The sequence below is a fragment of the Wyeomyia smithii genome, chromosome 1 (assembly GCF_029784165.1).
Source record: "Wyeomyia smithii strain HCP4-BCI-WySm-NY-G18 chromosome 1, ASM2978416v1, whole genome shotgun sequence".
Taxonomy (NCBI): Eukaryota; Metazoa; Arthropoda; class Insecta; order Diptera; family Culicidae; genus Wyeomyia; species Wyeomyia smithii.
Window position 1 is genome coordinate 191,962,167 of NC_073694.1, and position 17,065 is coordinate 191,979,231.

The 17,065-nt window shown below is 37.0% G+C and overlaps 1 protein-coding gene across 1 annotated transcript; it reads left to right on the forward strand.

Moving 5' to 3' along the window:
- Positions 1 to 12,507: 12,507 nt before the first annotated feature.
- LOC129717525 (myosin regulatory light chain 2) lies at positions 12,508 to 14,569 on the forward strand. The gene is made up of 3 exons (XM_055667492.1): positions 12,508 to 12,769; positions 13,828 to 14,043; positions 14,120 to 14,569. The coding sequence occupies exons 1-3, from the start codon at positions 12,767 to 12,769 to the stop codon at positions 14,531 to 14,533; spliced, it is 633 nt and encodes a 210-aa protein (XP_055523467.1). The 5' UTR covers positions 12,508 to 12,766; the 3' UTR covers positions 14,534 to 14,569.
- Positions 14,570 to 17,065: the final 2,496 nt, after the last annotated feature.

Consider the following 17,065-nt stretch of genomic DNA (forward strand, 5'->3'; position numbering starts at 1 on the left):
CTGCTATGCTTCATTTTACATCTCGAGATACGATGCTAATCTAACAAAGGCAGCTACGAACCTCGACTAGTAAGCACTTTTAGATACAACAGGATCGTAGCGCTAGCCCCGCAATTGACTTTTGCTCTAACTGCGAACCCAGTGTTATGAATAGAAGGTCAAATTTCTAATCGGAATGTAAGCACCTCCTCTTCACAAATTTAACTGTTATTTTTGTCTTATTTTCAACTTATGAAATTTTTATGGCCATACAAATTTCTATTACAGAAGCTTCGACGACCAGTTCGTCTCTTTTGAAATGTATGGTTTAGTCTAGTTTACTCTACTCCTATAATCAGGCCCACAATTTCGACACGATTTTTTGCACTATGCATAAACATTTTCCTTTTATCCTAAACACCTGTTTGGTGCTCTCGCTTCCACTAACCAAGTTATTTTTAATGCAAATACTAAATACTCCTTAATTTTTTATTGTATCAATCAAATAGGTACAAAAACAAAATATTCGACAGTTGGAGCTCCAGCAGACATCGTTTTTAGTGTTGGCAAACTAGAAAATTTTCGAATTTATTATCCTTGCTTTGTCAAAAAACTGTTAAGAAAATTAGAAAAGCAGTGTTCAAGACACGACAGATTGATGGAAAAATAGTTGTTCCGATATTTCTATTTTACCGCGATTAAATTTGATGCTTTGAATTCATGACTCAGACTTAGAGTAATCACACAAGTTCATACACTTTCAAATTATCCATCAATAAAGAATGCCCTCTACCAATCAATCTATGACTTTCAACTACTTGACATTAAGTGCATTGTAGTCAAACCAATTCCTAAATACTGAATCCTTAATATTTCCAGGAAATTACAATTTTTGAAAATATGTTTTCTTCCGAGACATCAATATTAAGTGTACTCTATCAGCAGAGATTTTCAACAACTTCCCAAGCAACCTGCACCTTTAGGGCATCGAATTAGTTTAGGTTCATGGAAACAAACATTAGTTGACCTCTTGGGGTGTGAAGGATAAGTCAAAGTTCGCTGACAACTAAATAGTAGGCGGTTAGCGTCTACTCTTCATGTCTGTGCTGATTGTTTGATCGATTCATTTTGGGCAGAAATCAAATTTGGAAACTTTTCATTCAATGTAAAACAAGATTGTTCTACTTTTTATCTATCTAAATATACGAAGTTGATTGTAATCCATTATGAGGTTAAAAAATAATAATGTTAATGACGTTTGAAATCATATTCGCTTACAGAGAATCCCAGCTTTCGTATTTCGAGGAATTTTCCCGAGATTGGTTTTTCGTTTGTAATGCTCGGAAACTTTAAAACCCGGATAGTTGAGCGTGAAACGATGAAACAACACTCACTACTCTAGAGAATCATTGAATCAACGGTTCAAATTTGTCCGAGATGTTTGTGAGGTGTCGGCAAATTAAATTAATATAAGAATACAACATTCCACCAGGAAGCAAGCAGCAACATATCGTGCATTTCATTGAGGACCACATTTTTTTTTCTTTTCATTGGACGACCGTTAGCACCCAGGTTCGGCACTCCACTGAACCTGCGCGGTGTCTTATTGTTGCCTCTAGATTTACTTGCTCGCAGAATAAACAAAAATCAGCCTGCTGTTCTTAGATTCGAGGTCGGCTTTTCGGCCCCAAAAGACGTCACCACACGCGAAACGCCATCGGTGGAAGATATAATTAGAAGTTGTATTGAATTGAACTTTTTCCTCTACTTAGAAGTAAATTGTGAACAAATTATTCGGTTCGCAAAAATATGCTCCTGGGAAGTTCAAAGCCAAATAATAGGGGATACGCAACGGAACGTGAATTACGCTCCCCGTCGAAAAAAAATGACGTCAGTTTTTCATTCTCAACTGTACAGATTTTCTGGTGGGTGCAGCTATGTTCGTTTTATTTCCATAGCTAGCTAGTTGGTGTAAATTTTTCGAAATTCCATTTGTATTAATGGGTGAGAAGTCAGTAGGCGAATGTGGAACCGCCGCTGAGCCGGCGGCCGGCGATTGAATTTTCGGTAGCAAATTTGCTGAATTTTCCGAACGCCCGCATCAACATTGCCGAGCGCCCATACCCCATGTACATATCGGCATGTGGAACGTCTCTTGCCGAAGCTTGCTTGTGTGGTGGCGAGACACTGCAAAAGTGTTATTTTTGTACGTAAATCTTATTCAATCATTTTTCGACTCTGTGACATATTTCAGTGACTCAGATCGTGAAAGAGATACGGTAACGGCACGATATTTGTTTTTTTTTCCTTGTCGATTATAATATTCTAGTAATAGTAATGAGCAACAAAATATGCTAATAAATCGAAAATAGTTATTGACAACAATAAATTTGTGCTTGTGTGTGCAGAAAAATATTGTTTGATCCCACCGTCTGACAGTGACATTATTAAAATAGACAATTGCACTCATATTTAATTTCTTCAGATATAGCGATTTAGCAGGACATGTTCTGATTTTGAGACCCGTTTAGAGCGTCCTGATATATTTTTTCATATTTTTAGCATTTGTCCTGATTGAATAATGCCAGATATTCAGAAATGTTGAAGATTGTTTAGCACTTTTATTTTGACTCCGGAATGAAAGGGTTCTGACAACTGTTAAGTATAATTTTAAACAGTTTACGTGTGCTACATTTTTTGACGTAGGACTACGTCTTTGTTTTCTATACTAGATTACACTTTGTGAAAATGAAAATGAAACTGGCAAATGTTGCGTCAGATTTCAAACGGTTATAGCAAGCGAACGACTTAATGCATCTTAGTCATTTATATTTCGGTGGATAGATAAAATGTGTAACAATTTTTTGATATTATGTTCAACATTGTTGCTTTACTGCTTAATGGTTGAAAAAGGTGAAAAGTTCCAAGGTCAAGCTTTCCCATACATTTCCCTTGTTCTTGGCTTGCTTCCCAAGCACAGATAACAATAACATGGACGAAATAAATTCCACTGCCTACATATTTTGACTCAACAAAGTGTTTTGGTTTGTTTGTCTTTGTCTAAGCTACGTGGCCACGCCTTAATGGTAAAAATCTACGCTGAACTCGATAAAAAAGATTGCGTGTGGAAAATTCAGCTTCAGTTTAGTTTGTTCCACAATAGCGAGTGCGGTGCAGCTGTTAAAGCTTTGCGACATTGAGAAACGAGAGCTGCATACGAGTCAACTTCCAGGCACCGCGGAGCATGTTACCTGTATTCTGCACACGGCAGCAACAATAACCATCGTACGCTGCAGGATATTTTGCTGGCACAGCTGCTGGAGGGCACAGCGGAGAACAAATTTTATACGCGGCCAACAAAATAATCGATGCTACCGGTGGTGGTGTGATCATCAGCATTCAGTAGCTACATTTCGAGCTGAAGATTATGAAAGCGGTTCTTTTCAGAACTATAAGATGATGAAGATAAGAGTTATGAGAATTTTCACAACTACTAATAGTGGGAAATTTTTATCTATTTCTAAATAATCATTTTTACAATAACGACCAGGACGCACCAAATATAAACGGTAGTGTTACCTATGAATAGTTTATCACAACAAGATATAACCCTCATTTCAAGAATTTGCACGGCTAAATTGAGTGATTTTCCGGTTTAATTGTTAATTTGTGTCCACTCGAACACCGTTATCAGTCAAATATTAGAAACAAAAATTAGTTAATCTAAGAACCAGAGTGATTTGCGCATCGGGAAAGCAAAACCTTTCTTTTGATGCTTATGAAAATCACTCAGTAGTATCGAAGGTGTTTTGGTTTGTTCCTCTTTCTCGAAGCTACGTAGCCACGCCTTAATTGCAAAAATCTGCTTTGAACTCAATACAAAAGACTGCGTGTGGAAAATTCAGCTTCAGTTTAGTTTGTTACACATAAGCGAGAGCAGTGCAGCTGTTAAAGGTACGCGACATTGGGAAACGAGAGCTGCATACGAGTCAACTCAAAATATTCATGGTGCGATTATCAGCGTTCTGTAGCACGAATTTTTAACTGAATATTATGGAATCGGTTCTTTTCAGAACTATAGATGCTTGAAGATAAGAGTTATGAGAATTTTCGCAACTACTACTAGTGTAAAATTTTCATGTATTCATGCATCGTTAGTTTTAAAATAACGACTATCAAAAGTAAACGGTAGTGTTAACAGGTAAGCGCAGCATATAATAATATTTAGTTTAGCATATATTAAATATTTAGTCCTACGTCACCATTCCATACAACCCCTAGGGCTGTATACCTTGTAGTATTTTGTACATAATGCCTGATGAATCAAAGTTGCAGAATTGAATCGTCCGAGAAATACGATAAATAACGTTAGATAAATAAATGAGGGTTTTGGCGTATGGTGTAATGCAAATCTCATATTACGTGTTTTATTTATTGATATCTCAAAAAATAGAAACAGCTTAGATCAAATTTGTGCCGGAAAATAAAGTTGTCCTGATTTTACACTCCGATCAAATGGTAACCCTATTCAGATATCCTTTTATCAAAAACTGAAAGCTGTTGGCTCTACCGATATTCCAAGCACCCTCTAGAGAATGACTTAGTAGCAGGGTTGATATTTGTTGACACTTTTGAGTGAAAGTGAGAAAAAGCCCTCCTAGAAAGGTATAGCAATCACTGAAAAAACCAAAATATAAAAGTGCCCCAAAGGGTCGAATCTCGTATATCAATCGACTTAGTTCGACAAGCTGAGCATTTTCTGCATGTGTGTGTGTATGTGTGTGTGTATATATATGTAACGGTCTCCCAATCTCACTCGATTTTCTCAGAGATAGCTCGACCGATTTTCATGAAACTAATTGCAAATGGAAGGTCTAGTTGCCCCATAAGACCCTATTAAATTTTAGGGTAATCGGATTTTTAGTTTCGAGGTTATGTATCAAATTGTGAAAACCACAAAACTTCATTATCTCAGGAACTACACAACCGATTTGAACAAAATTGGTATCAAAAGAACGAGTTTGTTTTTTGAACCATTTGTAAAATAATTGTTTAATGATTGGACATGTAGTTTAAAAGTTATGCAACGAAACGTGTTTCAAAGACTGTTTAAACTCACTCACTTTTCTCAGAGATGGATCAACCGATTTTCACGAAATAAGTTGCAATAGAAAGGTCTAGTTGCCTGAAGAGACCCCATTGAATTTTATTATGATCGTACTGTAACCTTGTCTGTTATGTATCGAGATGTAAAAGTTTTGAAACTCCATTATCTCAGAAACTACACAACCGATTTGAACAAAACAGGTATCAAATGAACGGACTGTCTTCAAAACCCCTAAATAACGAATTTTATGATGATTGAACATGAAGTTCTAAGGATATGAAGAGAAATGTGTCCAAAAAACTTTTTAAATTTATTTGTTTTTCCAAAGTTGGCTGGACTGATTTCAACAATCTTAGTTTCAAATTAAAGGTTTAGTTGTTTTATTGGTACCCATTTTCTCTGATTATAACACTGTTTGTCGAAATTGAAAAAAAATGCTGCTCTAAGGCTCACAATAGTTGCCCTAGAAAGAAAAAAATCACAGGAATGAGTAAAAAGTTATATTTTTGCCTTTCTCTTAGAAAGGTATAGCAATCACTGAATAAAAAAACAGAGGTATAAAAGTGCTCCAAAGGGTCGAATTTCGTATATCAATCGACTTAGTTCGACAAGCTGAGCATTTTCTGTATGTGTGTTTTTTTTGTGTATGTGTGTGTATGTATGTAACGCTCTCCCAATCTCACTTGATTTTCTCAGAGATGGCTGGATTGATTTCCATGGAATTAATTGCAAATGAAAGGTCTAGTTGTCCCATAAGACTCTATTGAATTTTATTGTAATCGGATTTTTAGTTTCGAGGTTATGTATCAAAATGTGAAAATCATAAAACTTCATTTTCTCAGAAACTACACTACCGATTATAACAAAATTGGTATCACAAGAACGGGTTTGTTTTTTGAACTATTAGTAAAATAGTTTTATAATGATTGGACATGTAGTTGAAAAGTTATGCAAAAAACGTGTTTCAAACACTGTTTAAACTCACTCACTTTTCTCAGAGATGGCTGGGCCGATTTTCACAAAATTAGTGCCATATGGAAGGTCTTGTTGCCTCATAAAACCCTATTAAATTTTATGGTTATTGGACTTTAATTTTGTCCGTTATGTATAATAATGGGAAATTAGGCTATGACAGGAAACATGTTCTAAGATTGCTTGAACTCACCCACTTTTCTCAGAGATGGATCAACCGATTTTCACAAAATAAGCTGCAATAGAAAGGTCTAGTTGCCTGATAAAACCCTATTGAATTTTATTATAATCGGACTGTTACTTTGTCAGTTATGTTTCAAAATGTAAAAGTTTTGAAACTCCATTATCTCAGAAACTACACAACCGATTTGAACAAAATAGGTATCAAATGAACGGACTGTCTTCAAAACCCCGAAATAACGAATTTTATGGTGATTGAACATGTAGTTCGGAGGTTATTAAAAGAAACGTGTTCAGAAAACTTTTTTAAATTCACTCGTTTTTCCAAAGATGGCATGACTGATTTCAACAATTTAGTTTTAAAGTAAAGGTTTAGTTGCTTTATCAGTACCCATTACATTTGATTTTAACACTGGTTGACAAAATCGAAAAAATGCTGCTGTAAAGCTCGCAATAGTTGCCCTAGAAAGAAAAAAATTCACAAGAAAAGCTATAAATTTTCATTTTTTCTTAGTTTGACCTCTGGGCCACACTTGTGTTGACCAGTGTAATCTGACTTTAATTTTAATCATTATGTGTTAAATTGTAAACATATTAAAAGTCCATTCTCTCAAAGACTACACGACTTATTTAAAGAAAACAGGAGTAAACGAACAGGTGTTTCCTCAAACATACAAAGAATCAAAACCCAAAGGCTGTTTAAACTAGCTGCTTTGATCAAAGCTCGAAATTAGGAGTCATTATGATAAAAAAAAACTATTTATTTATTACAAATATTACGTCAAATTTCAAATACTATGCTATAATCATTTCTTCAAATACAACATCAATATTTTAAAATCCAAAGAGTGGATTTACCTTTGTAGGATTATATTTGGCAATTGAAGAATATTTTCCAGAAACCGGAAGTCACAAACGCGGATTTCAAAATGAAGTATGGAGTTGATTCCTGGCCTCTGAGCATCATACCGTGTACTGAAAAACTCACATTTCGTAATGTTTGTCCCTTTTAGACTGGTTGCCAGAAACCGGAAGCTACTGTCTAGTAATTTAAAATGGCGTCTGACGATGATTTCTGGCCTCCAGGTATCATACCGCTACCCCAAATCGTATTGGATGATATTTGTCACTTTAAGCTCTTGACCGGAAACTGTCGCCATCTTCGCCTTCGAAATACCCAGATTAGGCAGTTCGACAATTTTATGATGGATTTTATGATTCTATGATTCAACCAGAAGTGGTCATTTGGATTGAAAATGGAGTTTGAGGTCGGATTCTGGCCACTGGGTATAACCCAGGTTTCAAGAACTCATATTGATTGATATTTGCCCATTCATTGGATGCCCATCAGAAACGATCAGTAATATCAACTGCGTAGAAGAATTTCATTTTCACTGATAAGATCATTCAAATTAATGTACATATAAAGTTTGAGGTTTTTACCCTTCCGTTTTAAGCTCACTGCTCTACTATACCGAGCCTCTTTCTATCCTACCAATATCACCAAATTACAAGAGGATTAATATTCGTCTGGTCAGTTTTATTATAAGTAGCACTTATATTTTGTTAAGAGAAAGGAGTCTTATCCTATTATAGAACTATTATACGTTACTCAGAACAGTTTACTGTAGAATTCACCTTGAAGGAAGGGTATGTAGTGGAGAGCCCGAAAATAAATAAATAAACCCATGTTAAAATCCTTTGATAATCAAATGGCCTGATTATACTGAAATTCAAACCCACGACAACCCGCTTATCTAAGCTTGCGGCTACGAAGCTCCCCGGTTAATTTTCTTACACGACTATTTATTTCCAAACTATGGGATGTGATTCTCGGGTTCAAAACATCATTGTTCTCAATTGATGTAAAAATCACGTACTTTCCATCCTGGTGATTTTGCTGACAGCTCTGGTCCAGATTAAACGGAAAAGCTTGTCATCTTTGGCGTGGTCCCCGTGGTTCTGTGGTTAGCGGTGTCGGTCGGCTAGCTCTCCCACACGGTTGTGATATCGGGTTCGATTCCCGATCAGGTCGAGGAACTTTTCGAGCTGGAAATTTTCTCGACTCAGCACTGGGGCACGGTGTATCGATGTACTTATCCTACAACATACAAAATGTGCCGAAAACAATATCAACAACGAATTCTCTCAACTAATCTAGTTGATCGAGACCGCATTAGCCCCCAGGGTAGCGTGCGATATTGTTTTTTTTTTGTCATCTTTGACAGCCTGTTTTTTTTTCCGGAAAGCGTCCGCTTCACTAGAACCCAATATCTTTTGATTGAGTACAGTTTTTGTAGACACTTCTTCTGGTAAATTTGTTTGTTGATTGTGCCTGTGTTGATAAAATACTACAAGGTATACAGCCCTAGGTTGTATGAAATGGTGACGTGGGACTAAATACTGTAATTAGGGGCTTTTTTGTTCCAAAGTATACAGAGTCCGCAGACAGAATCAATGTGTTTGCTCGGTGACTTACGTAATTTTATTTTCAGCCTTAGAAATATATTCAACAACACTCGAAAAAATATCGTTTATATTTGGCGATATTATGCCTGTAGAATTTTTTGTGCATTTGACAAAACACAAAATAATATGGGAGCCCTTACGAAAGTTCATTATTTGGCAAACATAAGAAGATATGTTGAACGAAATTATCAACAAGTTTTAGCAAAAAAAATGTTTTTTGCTTGACAATTTTTTTCATTTGCCTACAATTACATTCGCTGTATTACGAAGACAGCTAATAAGCGTTTATCATGAAATAGTTTAGAATAATAAAATATCATCTAACAATTTTGAAATGTAAGAAAAAATTCGGAATGAATCTTACTAAATGGACCAAAAATTCACAAGCATTCTCCGGCTCTTACTCTTCTCTTAATTTGTATATTTGGGAATTCAATTTTGCGATACTATCTGGTCACGATTATTTAGTGAATATCGAATATAAAATATAATAAATATAACTTATAACCGTTGCAAAAATGTACAATTCTTGTTGAGTAATTTATGGTAATCATATTTATGAAATAAACTGTCAATCACCATCAGCAGCACCATTGCAGTTTTTCCTCGATTGCACACGAATAGAAATGGACGAAGGTACGAACAGAAGTGTACCACTGCAATGCGAATAGTACCGCGCGCTGCAGTACGAACGGAAGTGTACCGCTGAAATGTACGAATAGAAGAGTACCTCTGCAACCATAGACGCCGAGAGACCTGCTACTCCATTGGTACTGTTGCTCATACCAGCATGTTTTCTTTCAAGATATCAGTTTTTATTAAGTTCTGAATGCAGGTTTAGGAATTGTTCAAGTATGGGGATTATTTTAAAACTTTTCGGAAAACTTTTACCTTCGAGACATCACATTAGTCTAAGCTCATGGAAGCAAAAATAAATTGACCTATTGGGACGGGGAGGCTCTGTCAATTTTTTTTCGATATTGTTGGGGATACGGTTGGTGTCCATTCACGTCGTCTGTGCTAGGAATGCATGTAATTGGTTCATTGTTCGCGTAAATTTGTCGTTGAAACTTTTTATCAATTTTACCGCTTAGCAATGAAATTAGAGTGATAACTAGCATATTACAAAATTGTTATACATTTAATCTATCCAACAACATATTGGTTATTGTTATCCGTCATGTGGTTTTACTGTTATTAACGTTTGAAATCTGACGCAACATTTGCCAGTTTCATTTCCAGTTTTACAGAATGCATCTCAGTATAGTAAACAAAGACGTAGTCCCACGTCAAAATGACCTGTTTCTTCTACAGGTACAAACTGCTTGCAAATAAGATATATCTTGGGAGTTTAGCGAAAAAAGACGCTCATAGCTTGAATATTGCTAGAGTTACACTGATTTCATGGTGTCCGGATTATTGCGAATATTTATGATAATGTAAACTGCCCACTAGTATACTTTTATTGGACAGTCTAATGATAGATGAACAGTACCGTATCACCATTAAAATGGCAGTGCTGCTGTCATTCGATACTGATTGTTCAATGTTTATCGTCATCACCTTAGTTTTTTGTTCTTGTCAAAAACTTCGCACGTGACAGCAAAATCCTTGCAAGTTTTTTTTTTTTTCTGGAACTTATAATGATCTTGTAAGATCGAAGTCTCACAACAGGTATTTTGCAATTTTTTTTTCTTGTATCACTAAGAAAAGCCACGAGTTTAACGATTAGCGAAGTCAATTAAAACAATGGCGTTCTTTATCGTAATGCTGGTTCTATTACTCAGGAGAAGAAGAATTCTTCTTTTCAGTTGAAACTGAAATCTTTGAATTTCAATTTTCTACAAACGAGGTGACAATAAAAGAGACTTTCAGCTCCAATCAGTTGACAGTGAATGTTTGCTAGCAGCATTTCTGTGATTTAGCACACACCGTGTTGCTTTAGTGATGTTCATGAAGTTGAGAATGTAGATGTTTACATAGTTCATCTACTTCATGCAATGAATTGGTTCAAATCAAATAATTTCGATATTAAATCGGTCATCTCAGTTTTTTCAATGACCGGACTTTCTTTAAAAATTGACACCGCTGGTACTGAAGGTCGTTTCAACTTGAGACAGTGAAAATGCGGTTTTTGTCATTTTCGTTTGCAGTGTCGAGAATTTGCAGCACTGGACAATACTGTCACCCTACGTTGTGTACAAATCAGTGCATTTGTACAGTTCATGGACTGAGGGAGGGCCAAAAAACACCAGGTATAACAGATTCAAATCTGGATGGTTTGAAAGTTCTTCATTTGACGACGGGTTGGCCACAATTGCAGTGCCATATCTGGAAAAAAAAGCGGAAAGAGAGTTTTGATTGGCGATAACCTTGCATCGCATCTAACGCTGAAGGTCATGGATATTAGACTGGGACACGATTATATTGGAAAAAAGCGATGGTGTTATTTTTTTGCTCCCATGCACTTCTCGTGTTCCTTGTGGGTCCTATAACAACTGTGTAACTTTTCAGATCGATCGGTGGAACTATATTTTTCGCCCATTTTTTAAAGTCTCAAACAAAAATCTATGTAATGAATAATCAATTCTAGCGATGGTGTATTAGAGACAAACAAAGTAAAACTACTCTCTTTATATTTTACGGCTTAAAAATTTAGGAGAGTTAGATATCAAAAAGTAATCGTGCAATTCACTTTGGCTCCTGATGACAAAAGGATGAATAATGTCGGCATACAAGTTCAACATTTGTACTGTTTAGTTTGGCAGAGAAGTACCAAATTTCAGTTGCAAAAACTGAGCATATCAGCCTCAGGTGGGTTATAGCTCTGAAAGGGTTTTACTATTACCACAAAAATGGTAGGGGATAATACTGAACAATTGCTTTTTCTGATCCTACCGTTGGCACCTATCCGAGTAATTTCATGAATCATAGTACAGATGCTCGACTAAGGTACCGACACAGAACAATAATCACCGGCGTCAAAGAAAATGTTTACCCATTACCGGTTCTGTTAATGGGAATCCCGAAGATTCAATAATAGTGAGGATTTAATAAGCACTTAAATAAATATGTCTAGAACGTATGCTGGTTATATTTAACTCAGAGATGAAAACTTTTAAACTCCCGAAGAATAGTGATCAAGGTTCACCGGTTGCCGGTCGAAAAACCTAGGTTATTCATCATTCCCTCTGACATACGCAAAATTTCTAAGATGTATGCCTTTACAACTACATGGCCGCACATTAAACTGCGGCTGCAATAAACTAAAAGTAGCAGAATGCGACAGCTTCGTGATTGTTTGTGCACTTCTGCAATGGGTCGGCCAAAAACTAAATTATGCATAAAAAATTCACTCTTAAATCTCAACAAACGGTTTCCTGTAGACTCCGTCAAAAAAAACAGTCAAGATGACACCGAATGTATCCTCTGAAGTGGAGAAACTCGCTCTAAACGAAAATAGAGCTCTTAGATTCTGTTTTCCATGAAAATCTATATTACTAAAGTTTCAAAATTAAATTAATAATATATTCATTCAAACCATCCTAACTTCATATTGTAATACAATCATCAGCCAGCAAGAATGGATGGTATTCCGGCGAATTCTGCGCAACTCAATAAGTCTAGTTCATCACCCAGTTTTCCACCCACCTGAACATGTGCGTTGGCCCACACCACCCATCAGGCGTTTTCCTCCCGGCGTTTCTCTTCTAATCGACCGTGCGTGTATGCGTGACTCTGTGGTTGTCGGTGACTAATTTTAGCCCTCTGTTCTTTGCTGCCCATTCGGCCTCCACAGTCAGTCAGTCGGTGTCGGTCGATACTAGCGCAGAAAAAAAAATATAAAAAGAATTCTTGGGGCCCCCGTCTTGATCTAAAAAAGGCAACTCTACAGGAGGCGAACGGTGTCCGAGTCCGTGGTTCGCGACGCGCAAGTGTGTGTACTCGGACGGCGCGAGAAAACCGAATCGTACTTATCAGCAGGACCGCACCAGGGCAATCAGTCGCTCAGGGGCTTCAGTCAAGTACAGTCGCTCTAGTTAAGAACACCCAAGCATCATGGTAAGTTTCTTGGGTGGATGACGAAACGGCTGGGAACGTGCCACTTTGGCTAAAGTGCTTCGGATTCCTGGTGCAACTTTTTATGATAAAAAAAAAATTAAAGATCATTAGGTGCAAAATAGGGATCTAATTCTTAATGGCTTTGGTGTGAGCTGGTTCAAAATAGTAACGTGTGCTGATAAGTGACATTTAAAAATAGAAGAAATATGCTTTGAATAGTGAAAATATTTAGGACGAGATGATGAAAAAAGTTATGAAGAAGAAAGTGCTCAAATCATATAAAGAGCAGTGAAGGCATTACAGAACGAAGCAAAGGATTACATTGCAATACACGATCGATAGTTAATGATAATTCTGCAAATGTTTTGAAAATTTTAAGTGGTTGCTGTAGTGTAATTGAGACAATAATTCCAAAACATTTCACTCTCATAGTACAGCTGTGATTATCCTACTTATCAGCAGCGTTAAAACCAGTACTCAACAACATTTTCTGAAAAAAAAAATGTTTTTCTATTTCTATTGAAAGTAATACAATCCAATTGCCTCGAACACATTAAATACATTTAAGTTGTCTAGCCCATCTGCAAATAATGATAAATCACGTATTTTAGTAATCGCAAAAGTCATCTTGAGCAAAACCAGCTAGCTCTCAATTTTCGGAAAATCAGCATACAGTTAGGATACAAATCTCATCCGAATCGGGAAAGGCACAGTTTCTGGTTTGCACAGATCCAAAAATAGTTTTGATTTTCCTCGATTCACAATTCGGCAGGCGAGGCGCACGGTGAAAATTACGTAAACCAATCCAACATGTACAACCATAGTAGGCGCGCACAGGTCGTGAAAATTTGTTACTAATAATAGACACCGCTGATCGTGTTGGTGGAAATTCACACCTTCCACACCTCCTCCCCCGATCATACGTATCGTTTAGTGAGGCATGATCAAGTGCGAAGATCTGCAATTAGATGCGAGATGGAATCCCAAGCCACTTTTGCAATTACATTCGGTTGATGGATGATTAATATGTTCGTTTCGTGCTTTTAATTAATGACTAGTCTGAGAAAAAGGAAAAGAAGACCAAGAAGAAGGCCTCCTCCAAGGAAGAAACTCCCGCCGATACTCCAGCAGCAGAAACCCCGGCAGCACCAACCCCCTCGGACTCTGGCTCGCAGCGAGGATCCACCCGCGGCTCATCCTCCCGAAAAGCTAAGAAGGCGCCATCTTCTGTGTTCGTCCTCTTCTCCCAGAAGCAGATCGCCGAATTTAAGGAGGTATGCTAATGAAGAACGATTTTGATCTCAAGATTAAACAAACTCAAAACACTATCTTGTCGTTCTCGTTTCACAGGCCTTCCAGCTAATGGACAATGACAAGGACGGTGTGATTGGCAAGAACGATCTCCGCTCGACCTTCGATGCCCTGGGCAAACTGTGCTCAGACAAGGAATTAGACGAAATGCTTGGCGAAGCTCCGGGACCACTCAACTTCACCCAGCTGCTGACGCTGTTCGCTAACCGCATGTCTGGTGGTGGACAGGATGATGACGATGTCGTCATCAATGCCTTCAAAGCCTTCGACAACAATGGCAAGATCGATGGCGACCGATTCCGTTACGCTCTGACCCATTGGGGTAGCGACAAGTTCACTGAGGACGAAGTTGACGATGCCTTCGACCAGATGATCATTGACGATAAGGGCTTCATCGATACCGCCGCCCTAATCTCCATGCTCACCGGTACCGAAGAGGAAGCGGAAGAATAAATTTCTCATCCTTCATTGTGGTGAGGAAACTGAAAACTCGAAAGCTTCTATTTATTTTAAACTTTTACTTGTAAACAACATCTACAAAACAAGCAGTGACAACAACATCAACAACAACAACAACAATACGGAGAACATCTTCATGTAATCACAATTCCATTTGCTTACATCATCTGATTCTAAATTATTACTTTTATTTTCTATGATAAGACATGAATCTTTAAGCTGTAAGGAGAATAACGTTATTTAAAAAATAAAAAAAAATAAAAAAAAAAGAAAAAAAAGTTCATAGAGAAGAAAACAAGCTTTTACTAGGTACCACCGGTCTTTCCTTTCCTCGCGGTGTCAGCAGTGCAGTATCAGACAGAATGGGTTAGGTGGAAAAGCAGAGAATAGAACTAGCAGGTATGTGTAGAGAGTTGGAGAAATGACAATTGCAGAAATAAATGTTTTCGTTGCGAAAATCGTTACTGGCTCTGAAATTGTTCCCCTCATATCCCATCCCAAAGCACGGCCGGTAAATTATCTGGGGTATGAAATTTCACTTAAGTTTTCTTTTTGAAACAAATAGACAATATCATTGGTAACTAATAAAATTTTGGCATTGCTGTAGATACATTGGTGATCGTTAAGCATTGCAAGCTATGCTATGCTTAGTCTACAGAAAATTTTAGTAACTGGTTGCACGGTTTGTCAAAGGCGTTTTGCGTTTATGACTAGCAACCAAGCTACATGTGTTTTTTGCCCTAGTTTTTTGCAGAACATTTCATACTAACCAGAAATACCAGATGTCCTGTTTTTGCTTGTGCGAGTGCAAATTTTTCAAACTACGGATAGATATTATTCCGATTTCAAACAAGTTTAGAAATTTTTGAACAACATCTGGCACCTCTAATACTAACATAACTACAAAACAGTTCATCTATATTTGTATGAAGATATATCAATATCGAATATGAGTAAATATGTTGTACTGACATTATATTGAAAAGCTAGCGCTGAAAATTCGACAGTTTTTTTTTGTCCGAACAAATTAGCGTTTAACTACTATCTAAAAACTCTACAAATAAATTGATTATAATATCTCCTTTCTCTCTCCTAGTCCACACTTAACAGACACAGATTTCATAAAGCACACAGTACGAAAACAATACCTACTAACCATAACCAAATTTGACCAGACCACCTGACCAGATCAGGCTTGTAAACGGTCAACACGTTCATACAGTGATGCCACATGGACAGATTCATCTGAATTAATACAGTGTTTTTGCGTATTCTCCATACTGATATCTGTATATGGGTCATTCCATGTTAAGTGTCCGAGAAAATGCATCGACCATCTCCGATTTCGACCAAAAATTGTGAGTCGATGCATTTTGGGGCGAGACGAGAACGAGATATTTTGAGTTACATCATTAACAGATACTACTCTAAGTAACATCTTTTCGATTGAACAAACGCCTGCTAGGATACTATTAAGATAGCAGTAATGTATGTAGAAGCGCTTTTGTGCGTAGACAGATTCAAAAATCTTGCAATTTTGAAAATGCTGTATCTCTGGAACGCTACACTTTGTTTTTGGTTGATAAGTGATTCCTATGTAAAATCGTCTGCTAAACACATTGGCGTGGTCAAAATCAAAATCGAAGGGGGGGGGGGGTATTTCGAGGAAATTGCAAAATAAATTTTAAATCGAAAAAAATGCAATGTTGGCAACACTGCTGAAAAAAATTGACTACGCAGTTCGATTCTATATCTGAAACCCTTCAAAATGATATGTCAATATCACCTGTAGCTCTCCAGAGCCCCGAGATATTCGCAAATTAAAAACGGTGTTTTGCTAAAATCACAAAAAGTGGAGGCCCATTGGCCGAGGGGCCCACCAATCAGTACAACACTTTGTATTTATAAATTTCGGCCCAAAATACATCGACACACAATTTTTGGTCGAAATTGGAGATGGTCGATGCATTTCCTCGGACACTTGACATGGAATGTCCCATATACAGATTACAGATTTTTTGGAAATAATACAGAATTATACAAATTTTTTTGGTTTTCATGAGGTCGCGAAATAAACTTCTCGGTATGGTTGAAAACGAAAATAAACTCAAATGCTGTTAAGCGTGTTGGAGGCTTTATTATATTTATATATTAAGCGTAACCGTGTGCATAAATGAGTCACCGGATATATGTTAAACATATTATAATGCGTGTTTTCGATAGAGGGATATGTTCAGTGCATATGCAGATTATCATATAAATTTTTTTTTAATTTCACCCATGTGACATGATTTTCTGAGCTTCAAAATACAAATAAAAATATGGCATCACTGCTTTCATATGATTTCCCTTCTTTAGGTGCGTCACAGTCAGTGCTGAAAAAAGTCATTTTCCCCAGGAAAATTCTTCGAAAACTACAGCCAATCATTTTCAATTTTTACTTCCAATGATCGCAGCACTCTTTCAGATACACTAGATTTTCGTCCTAGTAACGTGCTGTTATACTCAGATGAAATAGATCGCGCG

Coding starts and splice junctions, on each gene's coding strand:
- LOC129717525 (XM_055667492.1), top strand. Junction 14,044..14,119: donor AGATCGCCGAATTTAAGGAG/GTATGCTAATGA, acceptor CTCGTTTCACAG/GCCTTCCAGCTAATGGACAA.